At 53.2% G+C, this 20,410-nt stretch overlaps 1 protein-coding gene across 8 annotated transcripts in view; it reads right to left on the bottom strand.

Moving 5' to 3' along the window:
- The window catches only part of LOC122392176 (histone deacetylase 4-like), a 107,073-nt gene that overhangs the window by 24,647 nt on the left and 62,016 nt on the right, over positions 1-20,410 (bottom strand). For 7 of the 8 annotated variants that reach the window (XM_043386771.1, XM_043386772.1, XM_043386776.1 and 4 more), the window contains 5 exons: positions 19,407-19,468; positions 16,283-16,413; positions 12,963-13,094; positions 5,679-5,776; positions 4,054-4,173 (listed from right to left, as the gene is read on the bottom strand). In XM_043386771.1, the coding sequence (XP_043242706.1) occupies positions 4,054-4,173; positions 5,679-5,776; positions 12,963-13,094; positions 16,283-16,413; positions 19,407-19,468 (543 nt within the window). The remainder of the gene's footprint in view (positions 1-4,053; positions 4,174-5,678; positions 5,777-12,962; positions 13,095-16,282; positions 16,414-19,406; positions 19,469-20,410) is intronic. The other variant, XM_043386774.1, reaches the window with a different exon arrangement.

Below are 20,410 nucleotides of genomic sequence, written 5' to 3'. Positions count from 1 at the left end.
CCTCCAGGTGAGTTATCGAGTGCGCAGTGGAGTGCACCTCTCACTGACCTCGGCAAAAATAAGAATGCAAAAAAAAAAACACAGCAACTGCTGCCCTAACCGGGATAAGTACTTAATAATGCTCAGTAACAGAAGTCAGACGTAGCTTCTTACCTTCGACCGCGCCAATGTTGTGTTGTTGTCCCCGCTTCCAACAGTCCTCAGGCTCGCACTCTCCTTTATTGCGTCCGCTCCCGGTAACCGACTCCAACACACTCTGATCATTGCTGCCGTCTTCCGAGGCTCCTCGCTTTTCCCAGCTGTTTCCCGCCTCCCGGTCGCAGCTGCGCTTAGTTTTCCGACAGATGCTGGCTCTGACGGCTGAGCTCGGGTCGCTTCCGACAGGTAGCCATCCAGTGACCCGCTTGTCCACAGCACAGACAAAATGCTTCCGGTCTCTCGGACACCAATAAACAGGGGTTGGGGGGAGCACAGGCACAACGAGAAGCGAAGTCAAGCCCAGACCTTCACTCGGGAAGGCACCTTCACTCTGGAAACACTGGATGCTGCCCTTTCGAATAAAACGAATAAAATAAAAAATAAAAATAAAACGAGTAAACGCGATGGCAGTGGTCGTTCACGTCCCAGACTCTCCCTGTTTGACATAAAACAGAATTGCCGCAATTATAGTTTAATTTTTATTTTCCCAGGACACCAGCCCTCGGAACTAGATAAATTGTTACTCCTTTTCGTCTCCGGCTGTCGGCCGCCCAGCAGCCGCCGCCATGCGCCGTCTGGTATCCGACGTACCGTTGCCAGATGAGCCCGAAATACAGCCCCGTCCACCGGCGCGGCGGCGGCCAAGGTCGCCACCGCAGCCCCGCGGCTGCCGTCGCTGCCGGCGGAAGCAGCCGAATGGATGGCCCCCGGGCCAGCGCGGCGGACGGCGGCCGGCGCCCGGCCGGGGCTGCGGCCAGCCCCGCCGGCGCCCGGCCGGGCTGCGGCCAGCCCCGCCGGGCTGCGGCCAGCCCCGCCAGCGGCCGCGCGAGCTCAGCACCCTGCAGGCAGCGCTCCGGCGCCGGCCGTCGCCAACAGACGGCCACAAACTTGGAGACCGTCGCGCTTTTACGGTGCCATGAAGGCCGGCGTCCCCAGCAGCGGCGCTCGCCAGCAGCGACAGAGTCCCTTCCGGGAACCCGCCGACGCCGCAGACGAAACGCGGACGTACTTTCGGCGAGCGAGCGAGCGACGTCGTCCGTTGCCGGCGATCGCCGCCGGTTGGTTATTGGGCTTTAGAGCCGGTCGGCCCTCAGCAGCCGCCATTTCTCCGCCGCTGGAACTGAGCAGAACAGCGTCTCCTGCGCAGTAGCTGCCGCTTATAACGTGGTCCGGAGCTGCAGCTCAGCGCCAACGCGTCAGCACCAGACAGCCGTAACTCGCGCACGATACAGAACAGAGGAGACGCTCTGAGCTCCGTCCGTTTGGCCCCAGCTGCCGTCCCGTTTCAATGTCAGTCTTAGAGGGCGCGGCTGCTCACCGGTAAACGGTGCGCCGGCCGCCGGGGGCCCGGCTGAGGCGGTCCAGGCCGGCGGCCAAAACAATCACTGCCGGTGGAGGCAGAACAAAGGAGCGGCGCCGCCCGGATGTCCGCGATCGGTCACCGACACAGACATTCCAACCGGACAAAACCAGTCGGCATTATTCAGCGGAGGCGTGCACCCCATCATACGTCGGACGAATGGATATGTCATGATAGCTATCCGTAAAAAAAAACGAGCTGATACAGGCCATTAGCGCTCTGGCGCACAATGGCTGGTGGAAGATAAGGACATTATCCGGATGATCGGCTCGGTGAGTACGAGATGGATATGATTTCCACCAAACGATGCGCGACTTCGGTGAGCACAGCAGTTCCCTTCGCTTTCGATCGCCACACGTGACATGTGTGGTGAACATCCGCCCGGTCTAGTGATGTCGGCTGCACTCCTTAGGATCACCAGAGTACTTCGGTCCAGGCGAAGCTCGACAGTACACTACAGGGCAGCTGGTACTGTGGCAACCGAGTTACCCAAACTCCGCTCAGCGTTGGACAGAGCTCTCCAGAGCAGGCGTCATGGCGACAAAGCCGCCAATACCCCGCCCAGCGCTCGCCGTTGCACGACACCAGCCCGGCTGCCGGGCCGTCCACAACTTTGCCGCGCCCTTGAACGCTCCACTGGACGCGAGTAGCGCAGTCGGCGACTTGTAGGTCGGAACTAGCCGGTCGCCGCCGCCTCAGTACCCAGAACTCAGTGGTGTGTATCCAGCAGACTGAGCTCATAAGTCATAACCTCCCAGGTCCCGAGAGTCGTCTGAACGGTCCAAGTTCAGTCATCTCGCGGCTGGTCGCCGGTCGGGGCCGGGCCGAGCGCGGCTCCGTCGGCCCGTCGGCTTCAACGGCGGCACCGCAGGGGTTATTTCGGCGCGGTCGATCGGCTCCGAGCAGCACTCTCCGGGGACGCCCGAAATACTCGGCCGGCCGCCGCGAATAGGCCAGTACTGCGCAGCGCCCGCCACTAGCAGGCCGGGTGTATTAATACCGGCCCGGCCCACAGAGGAACCGGGTCAGTAGAGGCTAGGAGCCGAGTGGCCCGACTGACGGCCATCGCCCGGATGGGGAGAGCCGGAGGGGTCAGCGAAGACCGACGGCGAGCCGGGAGGGGAGGGAGGGAGTCAAGGTTAGAGAGGATGGATTGATATGTGGTGGTGAAGAGACGGGAAACTGACAGCTGAGAGGAAGGAAGAATCATTGCTACATGACGGCGATAGCATGTCTTGCGGCCCCACATGAAATAATTCTGTACTAGACTCAGAATCGATAAGCCAAGCCCCATCGCTCGGCACCCCACGCCCGCACGCCAGTCACCCCATCAGTCCGCCCACCGCTGACGTGGCTGTCCACTGCTGGGCACCCCAGGTCAGCATTGGCCCGCCCCCCGCCCCCGGCCGCCCACCTGCCCGCAGTGTCGCCTCGGGCCAAAGGTCGCCCGGCGCGCGGCCAACTATTAGCACGCCCCGTGTCGAACCGTCATCGTCGCGCGCCGCCCGGGGTCGGGTCACGCACTGACAAAGGTCAGGCTCATTGGAGCACCGTCCGGCATCGTCGTCGGTGGGGCTAAATGGCTGCCCGCACGGACAGCACGGAGGGCGATCCCTGTAAGGTGCGGCATGGGGCAGGACGTTTCCCAGTGAAGGAGCAGACAGTCTGCTGTAGAGGTAGACTGGACGATGGAATAATCATATCGGGTTCGATAACCACGGTTACGTACTGAGAACACGTCAAAGCCAAATCAGTGACAAAGGAGATCCATTGGCTTCCCTCACAGAACATAACCGGACATTGATGTTCAAAGGTCACCAAGTCTGGAATATCGTTACAGCATTCGTTCATATACTAACAAGGGTGGATGGCGTTAAACATTATGACAAGTTATGACGTGTGGACAGCGACTGAGGCGAGGCCAAGACCACTCCGCGGTCAATAGTCTGTCCACGACCACGGCTGTTTTCCACGAAACGTATGGAGACCAGCCGGGAGGCACTGGCTTTCTCTGCTTCCGGATATGAACTTGAACAGGCTACGAACGATATCATCGATATCATCCTAGATCACCAACGCTAAAAACTACCTGGAAATCAAGATCAAGGTAAAACACCTGCACTCGCACTTCGACGACATCGATGACAACATTCGTTTTTCATCGACAACAAGTAACAATACTCGACAACAGCGACGCTTTTCAAATACATAAAAGCATCACTGAGATGCGTGAACATAAAAATCGGCATTCTTAAAAGTTAGAAGCATCTTTCATCTTTATATTTACAAGATCTTACAGCTACGGTCTTTCCCCTCATTCGCGATTAAGGCCTCCTCTATCCCTCTCACTATACTAAAACAATAACAACTTCGCTCGCACCACCTTCCCATGAAGCCCACTCCAACCGTGACTCACGAAACCCGCCCTCCCGTGACTCAATAAACCCACACTTCCCGTGACTCACGCTCCCAGCGTTATAGCGCCGTTCACGTACCGTATGTACGGGCGGCCGTCCCAGTGAGATGTTGGGCATCGACGGGCTGCTGTAGAGGGACACCTCCGGCGCACCGCCGCCGCTCAGCCCGGCCAGGTGGAACGGCAGGCCGCCCGCCTCCTGGGGACGGAGAAAGAGACGAGACAACCGACCGTGAACATCGGCGATAAATGTGCATGATCACGAGGGGACACAGACACAAAAGGACCTTACAGGACGGCAAACGTAAGCACACGGTTACGATAAGACACAGACACAAAAAGACTTTACGTCAGAAATTACCAAGAAGTAGTTCGTCATGGCTAATTCCAAGCACACATCCGGTGCACAGACACTGCTCTGCAGTGTGTTCCGACCCAGCTATCACAGCCAATCAAACAGCTCAACCTGCCCATCTACATTTTGTCACTCTCCGTCCACCAACCCTCCACCGCGCTCCACCCCATCACGGCGCCTCCCCTCTCCGTCGTCCGTACGGCATGCCCCGTGGCGTGTCCACCCGGCCGGCAAACCGCCAGACATGGTGGTCGCACGGCGCGCCACCCGCGGCCACTATTAGTACCGCGTCGGTGGTCATACGAGAGAACCGCGGTCCGAACCACAGTCAGACCAGGAAGGATCAAAGTCCGCCGTCGGTACTTTTGTGATGGCTTTGAAATTTTTTCTAGTATCTGTAGATTGTCTTCTGTGCTATTGAGACAGAGCGTTTGAACTCAGAGCTTGGAGGGTGGCAGAGCTTCAGAGGAAGTAAAGGGTCTCTCAAACAACTAACACAACGACGATACACGCGATCTTACTAGGCCATCCAGAAGCGCATTTCCTTTTTTCCTTCCGTCCCACAACATCGGTCAGTGGTCCCAGAACGCAGCTCGGCCGAACCAGACCTCAGGTAACGACGCGTCGACGGTCGCCCGTCCGGCCCCTGATTTGTCTTTCATAACCTCAACCGGAATCTATCGACCAAATAGCCGGCCCGGGGACTCCCCTGCAAAGGTCAAAAGTCGCGACCCGAGCGGCGTGACATCGGGGGTCATCGCCAACGCTCGTCACGCGCCGTCAACGGCTTCAACTCAATACAGACGTCCTACGACTCGCGTAAAACTGGGGCGTCGTATTTACCGCATGCCAACTTCAGACAGGTACTTTCACGCGGCACTGTCACTAGGTCGGAAGCCCTTAGCCGATTCCGACACAAAGACCTAACAAAACCATCTCCAAACATACGAGCTCCTTACGACGGTGTATTTCGAGACAGGAATTCCCCGGCAAATGTTGAAATGTGAATGCACGTCTGTTTTACGATGGGTGCGGCCCGCATGAAAGTTATGAGGCCCTTCACGGACCAGCTGTTGCCAGGAAACAAACCAGACGCGTCCGACCGTTAAAGGGGAGGACAGGGATGGCGGATATACTGGTGGGGGCAGGAAATGCATGCTTACGTAACAGCGGGAACAACAATATCCGGGGCTCCCTCAGCGGCGCACCTTACCCCGTACCCAGACGCCTCCAGACCCGACCCCACCCTCGCCCCTCACCTCCTACCTAGACCCCCGACCTGGCCCTAACGGCGCCCGACTATCTCCTACCCAGACACATCCCGCCCTGATCCCACCGTCGCCTCTTACCTCCTGGATGGGCGTGCCGCCGCGGCCGCCGGCCATCAGGTAGGAGGCGCTCGGCGGCGAGCTCGGGTCCGACTCCGGGGTGCTGGTACTGGACTCCACTGCGGCACGGGAGGTCACTCAGGTCACTGACAGAATCGGTACGGTACAACATGGCACGGGATGTGACGGTAAGGTACTGAATAGCACGGTTCAGCACGGCATTACACTGTACGGCACGGTCCAGCACGACGCAACACGGCACAGTAAGGTACCGAAAAGGTGCGATACGGTACAGCACCGAAGGCATGTCCTGCTGTTGGCGACCTAGTTGCTCCCGTGATCTCATGTTCCACACTGAATATAGGCGTGAAAACAAGGTTATAGTGAACTTGGGATGGACAGATAACACAAACAGACAATCAAAATATATGGCAAGGAGACATACATAATCAAGGACGCCCCGATGGAACAACTGCCGTCTAGACGAGACCGGTTTGCACAATATACCAGGACAAACAGCACAGACGCCATATTCATAGTATGATTTACCGAGAAATAAGCACATGCATTACACCGCTCGGCCGTGGTGCGGACGAAAGCAGGAAATTGCAGGCTTTAGGCACGTCTAACCAACGTAACAGAGCCAGAGGTCAGGGGGTACATCATAGAAGCACTCTGTCGGCCGCAATAGTTGGACTTTTTGTCAGATCTGATAGCAGGAACAAAACCATTGCACCACAAAGCGTGACAGAGTGATTGACATTTCCAGAGCGAAAAAACGTAGTAGATGAACAGCTAGCGTTCATTATTGCATCAGCAACCGTTTACATGGAAAAGCATCAAATGCACTCTTGGATGAGTACTGAACGAAATATAAGGAATATAATAATCGGCCTTTTCATCTTAGTCATGAGACAGCCACATCGCATCGATGGCTGCTACCCACACAAGTACGAAATAACGAGAAAGCGTCCGCACAGCTACAGCAGCCCTGTTGCTTAGCGTAAAAACTCCGGATGACACTGGATATGAAGCCTCGCAGATCCTCCGAATATCTTCCTTTATGCGAACCAATAAACACATGCCACGACACAACACATAAGACGCGGTCCAATGTCAATAAACATTTCAGTGTGCCAATGATATCGTATGAAGGTGATGAGTTGGACACTGGACAGTCCGACATTTCCTCATACCAACGGACAATGTCGAATGCCACTGACGGCAGCAACATGACTACTGACTAGACATACAATAATGTTTCGGCATCATACGGTACAGTAATCCTACGGTTCAGTAATGCTTCCAAACATCCGGGATTTATAATCCAAGAAACAGATACAAGCACAAATAAAAGGTATTACATCTAATTTTCTTTTCCGATTTCCATCCCTCCTACAAAGACAACGAAGACCAGCAACGCAGCATTTGCAGACTCAGTTTCTGCTGACGTCATATGCAATGTGCATGGAGGGAAGTGTTGGTCTGGTAACGACGACTGATAGATGAGCCGACCCTTATTAGCGGTTGGCTGGTCCCAGCAATTCAGACTGCGGTGTACACAACTTCGGCCACGGCGACTGCGCGCGAGTTCGTTCGCTCCCAGCCGTAGCTAACTTAGCATGGTCAGGGTGACACGAAAAACGTCAATCATTGTTGGTCGCACGTCCAGGCATTGATATATGGTGTCCTGAATCAGGTCATGATCATCTAAATCGCACCATAGCCTGTTTCAGTGCACAACCGCGCACTGTGTAGTCTTCACTCGCCGGATCGGTAAATGTCAAACGAGATTAGCTAATGCTAAACAACCAAACGTTCAGTCTACTCTTGCCTCAGCTAGTAACCGCAGGTTGTTTGAAAAGACAAACACTATTCGTTAGAATTGTGTTTTTCTATTGAAAAACAACCGGAGCGGTCGTTCTCCGGGCTATGTTTTGCAAGTCTGGCAGCGAATCGAGACATCTTGACCGGGGCCTAGACGAAATGTACAATCGTCGTAAAAAGTTCAGTGTATAGGCTCCCGGAGGCGATCTACCTGATGGCAACGGTCGCTACTCGCTTAAAACCTCGTGGCACGTGGCACGTGCGATTCCATTTTCCCCATGTTAAGTGAACGGGGTTTTGGACACTTTTTGCGCGATCGCCAATGGCGGGAAAACGAGCCAAGAAGGAGGTGGTTTTCTTCCCAGCATTTTATTGCAAACACGTTCAGGTACACGCCAGTGTGCACTGTATACCCCTCAGAATCTCGGAACGTGTCTTTGCACGAGGTCAAAGTTGGAATTTTGCTGTGTCCCATGTTAAGTCAATGGACGGCGATGTCGAGACTTTGCAGATACATTTTCATTCGATCTTTGTACAAAATTTTAGAGATAGATTTCGCCCAAATTCTTATATCATGTAGAGGAAAGAGCATAGTACTTGCTGGTATGCTTCGTTAAGGTGGCAAAACTCATTTTTTCTTTTAAAGTTAATTTGAAATTTAAATTTTTTAACATGGAAAGTCAATGGGAGCGTCTTTATTCCTCTATAACTTTTAGCTTTAGTAAGATATATAGGTGAAAAGTTAATATAATATGCAACTTTTGATGCTCTTTCCACTGATGCATAGGACGTCACTGCACGATGTGCCGTTTTTAAGAAAAGCTGTAAAAAATCAGGGCTCGACTGTGACTTGAACCCAACCACATTAGAGTATACGAACAGGTGACGGGGATACCTCCCGTGTGCGGATGCGACACTGATTATTGCTAAATATTAGCATTCGGCCGCCTTGGGGGCGCCTTGCAAAGCTTCTATCTCCACAACTACTTGACCAATTCACTCGCGGTCTTTTGTGTGGGATAGCTTCTTCCTTTCTTACACGTAGTGTGCTATTCTCGATGCGTATGGGTGACCCCTAATGCACGTGCCACGTGCAAAACGATGAGAAGTCAGTTCAGTAACAAGTCTAATAACTCTGTAGTTAGTTTGCCGATTGCGCTGGTACTTTGCATGGATGCTGGCACGCACCCGGCAATGCATTTCCATGTGTCACGGTTGGGGTGCCGCTGCACGTGCACACGGGCAGGGTGACGCTTCCAGATCTCGAGAACGGCTGGGCCGATTGTGATCAAAGTTGGCACACCGCTAGAGGCTGGTAAGTAGGGTGCCGTGCACAAGTCAGATGGGACCCGTTATGCACGTGCGCACGTGCAGGCTGACGCTTCCAGATCTCAAGAACGGCTGGGCCGACTGTGCTCAAATTTGGTATACCGCTAGAGACTGGTTAGTAGGGTGCCGTGCACAAGTCAGTTAGTATGTATTTTCATGTGCCACGGTTGGGGTGCAGCTCCACGAGCGCACGTGTAGGGGTCGCTTACAGATCTTGAAATTGACGGGGCCGATTGAGCTTCAATTTGGTACACCGCTAGAAACCGGCGAATAGAGTGCCGTGCACAAGTCAATTGGGGCCTAGGCTGCACGTGCGCACGTGCAGGGTGTCGCTTCCAGATCTCGAAAACGGCCGGGTCGATTGCACTCAAATTTGGCACACCGCTATAGACCGACGAATAGGGTGCCGTGCACGTCAGTCCGTAGCACACCGACTCCGGTCTGCACGTGCAAGGCTCATCCTCTCGTTTGGTGGCGGGCGTTTTTGCTGCGTTTACAAAGGTGCTTGCTCAAACAACCTGCGGTCCCGCGATGCGGAGCCCGGCATCGCAGATGCCGGTCTATGAATGACGGCAAACTGCGGCAGTGCTCCTCCCAGTTAGCTCACTGACGGAAAATGAAGCAAATTAAATCAGTTCTTATACAAAATATACAACAAACCAGCCTGTTTGAATAATGCAGGTATTATTATTGAACTGGGACGGATTCATGTTCACACTTCACGATAAATTATTCATGCTGTTTCAATCTATTCCTTGGGGGACTAAGGAAGCTGTAGCGGCTACGAAAGTTAAAATAATAATAATAAAAGGATGGTGTATGAATAATTTACCACGAACCTGTAAATGAAGTTATCAAAGTTTACAAATTAGGTTACTGGTTAGTGCGTGGGATAATGCAGGTAACACGCATCAAAATTCAAATGCATAAAATATAAATGTAAAACGAACTTGCGAGATTAAACCCGAAGGCGGTCCAAAAATAACTGAAAGGCGCGGGAGGGTGGAAAACATTCAGTATTCCCTCGTCAGGACGCTATTTTCAATCATTACGTCGCATATGCCATTCACCAGTCTTAGCCACGAAACGAAAAGAAAGATATTATTAGTACCGGTCTTGTCCATTTTCCAGGAACTAATCGCTGGCGCCGGTGTTATATTCGTGTCCCCTATTAATACGTGTCGGCAGCGGTCTATGAATGACGGCAAACTGCGGCAGTGCTCCTCCCAGTTAGCTCACTGACGGAAAATGAAGCAAATTAAATCAGTTCTTATACAAAATATACAACAAACCAGCCTGTTTGAATAATGCAGGTATTATTATTGAACTGGGACGGATTCATGTTCACACTTCACGATAAATTATTCATGCTGTTTCAATCTATTCCTTGGGGGACTAAGGAAGCTGTAGCGGCTACGAAAGTTAAAATAATAATAATAAAAGGATGGTGTATGAATAATTTACCACGAACCTGTAAATGAAGTTATCAAAGTTTACAAATTAGGTTACTGGTTAGTGCGTGGGATAATGCAGGTAACACGCATCAAAATTCAAATGCATAAAATATAAATGTAAAACGAACTTGCGAGATTAAACCCGAAGGCGGTCCAAAAATAACTGAAAGGCGCGGGAGGGTGGAAAACATTCAGTATTCCCTCGTCAGGACGCTATTTTCAATCATTACGTCGCATATGCCATTCACCAGTCTTAGCCACGAAACGAAAAGAAAGATATTATTAGTACCGGTCTTGTCCATTTTCCAGGAACTAATCGCTGGCGCCGGTGTTATATTCGTGTCCCCTATTAATACGTGTCGGCAGCGGCAGGGACGGCGCACGCAGGTCCGCTGACAGCCGGTCCTTATTAGGTGCGTATTGACCGGGCCTCTATTCTCGTCCGGCGGACGTTGCCGTGACCTTTGACCGAGGCCGGGCCACGGCCGTCACGGCCGCAACCGGCGTGGTTTATGGGTACGACCAATCGACGGATTTTCCCAACCCAAACACAAGTTCCATGAAGATTATTGGGTTGTTGACAGCATTAAGGATGCCACAGAGGGTCAGCTCACCATTCGCTTGCCAAAGAAACGTCACTTACATGCACTGAGCCTAATCGAAGAAGCGCGCTTCAAGGTTGACAGCATGGACAGGATGGGACAATAGCCACCCCGCGCGAAGCCAGACAATATGGAAAAGCAGTCCACACACGGGTCGCCCAGCCCAGTAAGCCGTCAAAACCGGCCCGGCAACCCGGCTTGCACGGGCCGGGCCTCGGCGGCCGATCCGACCGCCAGGCGCCAGAGTTGGGCGCCACACCACGTCATACCGCCGCACCGGCGGGCTGGAGCGGCCGCACCGACCAGCCAACACAGCAGATAACGCAAATTACACACGGAGCTAGATGGAGGTGGAAGGCACTTCCACAACACAGTTTATGATGAACGTAATGCTCCTGATCGGGTGAGAACAAAAACAAAAATGATCAATTTTGACAGCTTACAGTTCATATCCTCCGAAAAGTGTGCCCATATCCGCCACTGCCAGCGCTGAATCAGCTTGGTATACGAAAACTGAACTGTTTCTGGTTTACCAGCAAGTGCAGAAAAGAGTCGACCAGTTGCAAGCATATTGCAAGATATTCGCTACGAACGGAGTCGCTGCGGGCCTATTCGCGCACTACAGAGCAGTCTGAACATTATGAACGGATAACCCTGCGGTCTGCCGTTTAAGGGCACTACTCACTATGCTGAGTGGGGTCCACGAACTCGATAACTGGGGCCTGACGACGTAAAATCTCCCATCATGGCACACCAATATCCTTACAAAGGGGAAGCGAGTCACACGGAAACAAATCAACTAATCATTTAGCTGAACAGTGACACTAAAAAACATCCTGTCAAAAGTCTTAGGGGCAGCTTACTACACCCTGGTATGATGCAAGAAATAATACGGGGAGGTAAACAGGATATAACCCTATTAAACGGCAAAATCTAGGAGTTCCAAGAGGCAAGCGGCCATTAAACGGTTTCTACGAACACGGTCGCCGAGCACACCCACGTAAAACTGGGCGCTTTTTCTCTCTGCGCGTCCCTGAGTCGCGGATTACTGCCGTTCCAGCGATCGGCTCTAGCGATCGTGACAGCGACCGTACGGACCCTATCAATCAGCGCAAAGGCGGTGCACGTTTCGGCGAAACGCCGGCGCCGGACTCTGGGGATTCCAGGAGAACGCGAGCTGTCGCGCGTGGGTGCCGCCGCGACCTGGCGGAGGCGGCAGGGTCGCTGGGACAATCTCCGCCACACTAATGGGACAACAGGCTCGCTAAGACGACCTGCGCCGGACTGCCAGGGTCGGCAGGGTTGCTGGAATGATCCTCGCCGTGACCTGGCAGAGACAGCAGGGTCGCTGGGACAATCTTCGCCGCGTCGCCACGCTAATACAGGCGCGCTAGGACGACCTGCGCCGGACTGGAAGGGACACAGGGTCGCTGAGACGATCTCCGCCGTACACAGCTGGCGCCGGGAGACCGTGTCCCGCTACTGGAGATTTAGATGAACCCCATACACCCTCCAAGCCGATCAACAGCACCAGCTTGTAAACAAGATATTGAGTGGAAACGCTATATCTTAGCTCGCTGCTACCCATGAAAGGCTAAAGAATGTTGTACGCTGGAAAGGAACGAGATTTAGACGTCGACATGGACGCACCGATATGAGATTTCATTGGGCTGGCATGTTAAGCATGTTGCCGCATTGTCAGGTATCAATGTCGTCACACAGATGATTGATCGTTTTAATTTGGACAACTCAGAAAGGCCACGAACTAGCTTGCATGAGCCACCCTAACGTAATCACAAAGAGATTTAACACATCAGCTAAGCTACTGCTTTATACAGCGCAGAGTCTGTGCACTGTACACGCACTTCACAGGCATCTGACCACAACAATCGGTATCTAAACACAGGCTCCGAGACTCAAGATCACTGCGCCTGACCAGTTAACTCAGCCTTATACTATCATGTCTCGCCACAAGTCCCCACCATACACATTACACAGTACACACCTATTATCACATAAGCGTGCAACAGCACCCCCACAGCGTATCCATTTCAACACATACGCACAAACCCACTCACGCGGTTGATACTCACAGGTCAGCTTGCTCTTATGTTTGATGGGCCGTCCAGCCTGCTCGTGGAACCGCCGTCCCAGCGGTGAGCCGGCACACCTCTCCAGCACTCGCTGCTTGATGCGGGCCTTCAGGCTGATGTTGGGCTCCGAGGCTACAGGTTAGAGGGGCACACGGGTACGGGGCGGGGTTAGTACGACGGACACGGCACGGCACGGCACGGGGCGGCAATGGGTCAGTGCGGCACGGCACTCCAGGCGGGTTATCACACAAAACACCTTGTCGCGAGCGGCGTTTGGAGGGGCGAACTAGAGCCGTCTCATCTCGTGCGTTCAATGTTATGCTCTAAATTCAATTTATAACGCCTTTAAGCTATTTAGGTTTGGACACAAGCCGATGTTAACGCTCTAAAGTAAAACATTATAAGAATTAAAGCGCAAGTTGGACGGCGGTTTGTTGATGTCTGAGCCGGCCGCGGAGATTGGCCCGGTGTGGCCTCTTTGAATGAGTAGCTCGCCAGCCAACCACACCCGCCGATACAGCGGCGGCGGATGGCCGCCCGGGAATCTCGATATTTATACGAGCTCCGCTTTCTCAATTGAACACCCCAGCCAGCGACCGGCGGCCAAAACGTCCCTCACTCTTTGGAGCGGGGTGCCAAGGCGGCCCGGAAAGCGGCGGCGACCCGCCGTCGGCTCGACTCGAACGTGCGTCACAGGTGGCGAGCACGGATTCCTCAGATTCCGGCGGCGGCCCTGAACGGCGGGTGATTCGGCCGCAGATCGAAAATAGCCTCCGGGCGGCACCGGGGGTCAGTCTGGTACTGACAGCCGGTCACCGGGACCAGTCTGAGAGCGGTACCGCCCACAGCGCGGCACGGAGGGCAATCAGAGGCTGACGCGACCGGCGCTACCCACGCTGGGACCGGACCAGGAGCAGAGCATTTATACAAAATTCAGAAAACTGACTCTCCAGCTTGTCTGTGCGGTTTCCCTCAAGAAAGCACAGCACACTTTATTTTCTCATGCCCATTATACACACGACAAAGAGACGAAATGAACCAAAATATATCCCGAAGCCTACAATCCAACTTTACACTTCAACCTAAAACCATCCAACTGGAAATCCTCCTGCACGGCTCAGGCCTCGACGGTGTCGGCGGTCGGGCGGTGGCACGCCACTTCCAAAAATTTATACAAGATACTCACAGATTCTCATGCGTTTTCTAACTTCACCCGGGGACCCGGCCGGGCGCGGCCTCCTGGCGGGGCGTGCGGGGGCGGTGGCTGCGGGCGGTGGCCAGCGACGTGGCGGCGGTCGAGCGAACTTCTGACTGAGCGTATGTTCGAAGTATGAGAGATGATGAATGTGTTCAGACGTGTATGTATGTATGTATGTATGTTTGTATGTATGTGTATGTATGTATGTATGCATGTATGTGTGTCTGCGCTAGTATCGATGCATATTTCCGGTGCACTGCATCACGAGAGTTGACACCGAGACTTAAGCCCTTTGGCTTTTGTGCCTCCTCTTATTTTACTATATATTATGCGTTTAATTTGTATTACCAATAAACAGTTGATGACGATGATGATGAGAGGACCAGACTACACCAAAGGACCAGACGGGACCACAACGGGATCAGTAGCTGCTAATAGCATGCTCAGTAGCACCGCTCCTGTGATCTCGCTGACATGCCTCCCTGGCAAGCAACCGCTGATCAATCACGAACGTTAAGCTCGGTTTCTAGAGCGCAGACCAATTCAGCTAACAAAGTTACATGAAATTGACATAGTTGAGATGAAATCTTCACTAAACTCACTACAAATATGATGCTTTGCCAGATGCTGGGTTGAAATGTGGACGATAGTGAACGCTATGGTTAATACTCGATTTCACCAAACGACATAATCGTGAAACTTATCTTTCCCTCGACATGAAAAAGAGCTGGCGATTATCACACGAATACCATCTTGCAACTAAAGCAAAGTTTTCTGTAGCGCTATGCACACAAAATATCTTCTCGGCAATCTGAGCCTGGCCCAAGTGATCAATAACTTCTCCATCCTAGCGCCGTAGGCCTGCACCCTCACAGCTTCTCGTCAAATTCAGAGCACGCTCCGGACAGCGCACCATCCATGAAAACCAGATCACATGCGCGCAATTCCTTTGGCCTCGGGAGACCAATAACGCGCTGACCCGTATTCCCAGAAACTGACACATTATTTCCCGAAAGTAATTAGTCTGCACTGTGCCCCATGCGGGAATTTTTAACGCACATGGCGGCGGCTGTGGCGGCAACAGACGCGCATCGCCTCTCGGCGAATCTCCGCGCGCCAGTCTGGGAGTCAATTACAAGTTGTGGCACACCATGCGCGCAGCAGGGCTCCTGTATGAGGGCGGCGGTGTCGGTGGCGGCGGCATGCGTCATCGGCAGACAGACCGGCGTCACGGCGCCGGCACCCGATTACTGCCGGCTGACGGAGCAGAGTTACTGCCGGCTGACGGAACACAGCTCCGCGCGCCGCCAGTTCCACAGCGGCGACGTCGCAGAAAAGATTGACGTCAATCGCTCGCTCGCTCGTTTGGCTGTCGCTTGACGGCACAGTCCCCGGACACGATGGAACGAAGACGTGGGAGGAAATTAGGGCGCAGTCGTTAGATGTCTCATCAGAAGTGAGGAAAAAACAAGGAGGTCCTCTTCATCCTCAGCGAAGAAACGCCGAAGAGGAACCACATCGGGCCGCATAAACGGGGGTCGAACGGACCCGGCCCGCCACCGGGGATAGCAGAGCTCGGCCGCCCACCGCGCGAGGTGGCCACCGCGGGTCGGACGGCCCCGCCAACGCCGAAATAGAGTGGCTAAAAATGCCATCGGCCCCGCCGCTGAAGCGAGTCAGTGGGCCCGGTAGGGTCCACACTCCACAGCCAGGCAGGCAGGGTCGGCCGACCGCCGGCGCGGGACACGCAGTGGCACTCGCGGAGTCACACGCGGGGTACACGTGGGAGACACGTGGCTCAGAGCGCAGACGAGAAAGGTTAAAATGATGGCCGCGCGTGACAGCATAAACGACGCAATAGCCACGGCGGTGTTACTTCGAGCGAGCGCAAACCAATCTATTTCATAACGGAATGTTGTTCAATGCTCAAGACAGACATTAAGGGGTCGTAGCCACTAGCCAGGCATAACTAGAGGAATGTAGTTTATACTGCGTGCGGATACCGCAAAAGGAACAACACTCGCCAAACTCGGCCGCTCGGCCCGGCCGAAGCGGCGCGGCACGCCAAACTCTGGTCAAACTGCACACACACACACACGAGCAGGCGCGTCGGCGCACGTACCGGTTTTGCGCAGCGGGCAGAACTCGTCGTCATACTTGGAGAGGACCGGCGGCCTGTAGGGGTGGGACGTGGCGTTAGCTTTCTCGGTGGAGCGCTGGTGCACCAGGCTGTTCCGGCCGCTGGTGTTGCCGCTGCCGCCGGGTCGCCGACAGAACAGGCAGGGAGTTAGTGCACGGCACTCACACACAGAGAGTAAAGAGAGGGCGAGAGAAGGGGAGGCAGGCTGTTAGACACACTGGGAGACTCGTGGTCTCAGTAGGGCGGGGTTAGGGGCATCGGATATGAAAATTGAAAATTGGTTCTAGTTATAGGAAGCTATTCAAACCATGTCAGAAAATATGGGGTAAACATTACAACTAGTATGTTCTAGGAACTCGAACTGCAAGAATCGTGCAGCTGAGTCTACTTTAAATGCACTTAAATCAAGTCTCTAGCTAGAAGCATGCAACCATCTATCAACCAAACTACTGTAAGGCTGACAAGAACTTTGCAACTGATGCATCAAGGTCAAATAATCGCTTCGTTAAACAAGACTAGCCATACCAACCGCCCGGTAACACATTGCCAACGGGCCAGCATGCAGATCGATTGCGTTCAGTGGGAGCGACAACCGGGGACTAGCCTATCGAGTGACCGATCGTTAGCTTATCTATCGGGCAAGGAAGAGCTGCAATCGATGGAGTGTGCGTCTCTAATTATTGATATCAACCGCTGCCAAATATCAGCTACATCCAAGCAGCTCAGGGTCCACGACAAACGGCATATGCCGCTTCAATTTATGCCACTTTTTGAGTAGAACGTTTTAATCCTTTTTTATTGACAGACAAGTGCAACTTCCTTGCTCGGTTGCCCAGAGCGGCAGTCAAAATAAAATGAGATAATAATGCATGAATAATTGAATATTGCAAAAGAGTTTGATGAGATGCTTGATAATATGGTCTACCGTCTAAGAGTGCATCAAAATGCAGTAATAAAAACATCACATGTGTCATGGCTTTAACGACCACGGTTCCTTATGTGACGCATGGCGGACAGGCGATAGCATTGCAAAGACAGGCAAAGCATTAAGACCCAGTATGTATGAATAACTGCAGGTGCTAACAGCCAGGGAACCTATTAATAGTTACACGGAAATTCACGACGAATTCTTTGAAGCGTCATGATGAGGTTATGGTTGAGGCCGAGGTTGTGGCCGATGCATACCTCATGAAAATGGCATCCAAATTAATTTCTAAACCATAACAACGGCATAAAAGGCATGATCCAAGGCGAAAGACCTATTGATGAAACAAGAAATTAAACAACGTAAAAATATCACGGCCTATTGAGCCGTGTGGTTGGGAAGCGGCAGGTGGTCATGAAAATAACATCGACCCCTGGAACAACTTCCGGGGCCATCCGGCATTCTGGTCGCCATGGCAACGACGCACGACACAATCGACGTCGCGTCCGTCCTCGGTGGGGCTACTGACCCGCCCGGCGGCACGGTGACTTCATCGGTCACTGCGGGCTGAGTCACCCCCGGCCTGGTCTTCGCGGCGCCCCTGGCACTCCCCGGGATTCATGTCTCTCACCAACCGCCCTCATTAGTCTCCCCAGTTCCCACCCAGCCCCGCGTACCCTGATTCACCCCCCCCCCCCCCCCGATTGGTGCCACCTCCGCAGGCGACACGGGGGCTCGGAAATGACCCCGCACGACCGGCTAAAGGTCAAGGTCATCTGAGGACCGGGTCCGGTGCGTGATTTATTTAGCGGTCGGGCGGACAGCGAGCGACCCGTGTTGGTCGATCACCATCGGACGCCGGGCCGGGACACGCCGCAAAAACCACACCGAGGCGGAGACCGAGCAACGAGCCGTGGCGACGGTAGATTCCCGGAAAGTTTGCCATTGAAGGGGTATGACGATCTTTAAAAAGTGATCAAAAATGGACCAATATAAGATAAGGGGGATTTTAGCACGGTGGCATTCGTCCATGGAATTAAGATGTTAATGATAGGTACATTTTATCATTCTGCCGCTGCCCTAACAGAAAAGGGCACCTATGGGCTATGAGTGCGGACATAGATAATGATATGGGTAGAAAAGACTTTTATCAGCATGCCCAAAATGCAAATATCAGTGCACTGCTCCATAGAGTTTGGTTAAGTAACATGGATTCAGCACAGCGTTTCCCGTCTGCATACAACCGTAGCATACGTCATATGATATTCGCTAAGATAGTGCTGCAGCCACCCATACCCCACCACTGCAGGTAGTAACAGGACCAAAGGGGTGGGGGGGGGGACTAACAGGATTACCGAGGCATGACTAAAATGGCGATTAAATTGACCGTTATGTTGCTTTGCAATTCAGAGGTGCGTCGGCGTACAGAGCTGGCCAGTGAATAGGGGGTGGAGTTTCACTGCCTCACACAGGTGAGGGAGGGTGACAAATGATAGCCGGTACGTCGCCCCCTCCCCCCCCCCCCCGTAGTCAGTCCCAGAAACTACGCAGCGCGAGCAAGATTGTCCCTCGCGCTTCATCGCTCGAAAAATGTTGAATCCGAAGTACCTTTTTGAGGGGCAATGCTTCTATTCACTAGCGTTCCATTATATGTTCCAAGCAAGCGCAGATCATACAACGCGACGTGAGTGTGATACAGTAGTACGGCACATTCGGTTTATGCGTTATTTACGCTGAAATTGTATCTCTTTGAGTGAATGGAAGCGTGCTCAGAAGCACGAAAAGGACAAAATGATCTGTATGGTCCGCACACAGCTCTACAAGAGCTACGCCGGCGCTGGTCGTTTATATAAGAGCATAGTGTCTGTCTGGTGCAACCCATCATTCACTCCCTTGCCGGAAAATAACTAAATAACTAAATTAAAACTACGCAAGGCGTCTTTCATTAGTCGGCTGCCAGTATTGACATTATTGCCGCTGAGCATACACTCTACATTGCATTATATAATTATTCTAAGGAAATGCTGTGCGTTGTATTGATCCTTTGGGTTGGTGCCCCTGAATAGGCTCACCTCGCGCCAGACGGCTAGCTGCCGACGTGGCAGGGCACGCGCCACACACAGTGACCCGTTTGGTGGTGGTGGGGGGGGGGGGGAGGTCGAAGGAGGGAGGGGGACTCACCAGTTTCGGTAGGGTGAGCTGGCGGCGGCCGCCTCCCGCTGCTTCTTCTGCAGCACAAACTCCTGTCGGAGAGACGGCACAGCGTGAGGGGCCGAGTTCCACCGGCGGGCGCTCACAGACCGCAGCGAGGAGCTCTGGGTAGCGGACAGAGAGCTAGCTGGAGCTGGAGGCATGAGGTTAGATGTGCCGTAAACGGAAACTGGCAGAAAAGAATGGCAGTCCTCACTATCTGACGTTGGGGTAAAAGGGCTTATATAACATGTAACAAAAACAATCACAAAAATTAATGCAAGCACATTAAAGGTAGTGTGCCAGCTTTCCTGGACCGTATGGAGTTAATGGCCCAGATAAGGAGAACCGGATTTTTAGAACTTATCCATACCTTCAAAACTCATGGAAACGTCTTAAATTCTTCAAATTTTGAGTACCCCAGTGCGAAATTCGCCCCGACGGGTTGTCGGTCGTACCCCAACCACATTTCACACCACTATGAACAATAAATGCACACACTGAAATCGCTATTACCGATATGCTCATCCAATCAAGTTTCGATAAACCCGTTCATCATCATCTCCTGCGGTTTCGAACACGCCTGTTAGGTGGTGCGGTAGACCGCGCCCAAAGCCAGGGCCCCGGTAACGTGAGTTAGCCGAGTCGGGGCAGCGTGCGCTGACCCAAGCCGGGGCCGCGCGTCCTCCCGGTGTCATGTGATAGCCCGGGGCTGCCCGCGGGGATGCGGTAGACCGCGCCCAAAGTTGCGGCCCCGGCTTGGGTCAGCGCACGCTGCCCCGACTCGGCTACCTCACGTTACCGGGGCCCTGGCTTTGGGCGCGGCTTCTGCTCATACTTTGTGGTGCGGTGGTGGTGCGTCGGGCCGTGCGCTCTGACTTCGGCCAAGAAAAATGCGTCAGCTGATCATTGTCATTTCTGCCACTTGCGTGTGGTGAAATGGGGTCATAACTTAAGAGACGGCTTTTTCATATCAATTATTTTACATAAAATCA

Source organism: Amphibalanus amphitrite, unplaced genomic scaffold (genome assembly GCF_019059575.1).
Source record: "Amphibalanus amphitrite isolate SeventyFive unplaced genomic scaffold, NRLGWU_Aamphi_draft 000473F_arrow, whole genome shotgun sequence".
Lineage (NCBI taxonomy): Eukaryota > Metazoa > Arthropoda > Thecostraca > Balanomorpha > Balanidae > Amphibalanus > Amphibalanus amphitrite.
The sequence above is the reverse complement of the archived record's forward strand: the minus strand, read 5'-3'. Positions and strand labels throughout refer to the sequence as shown.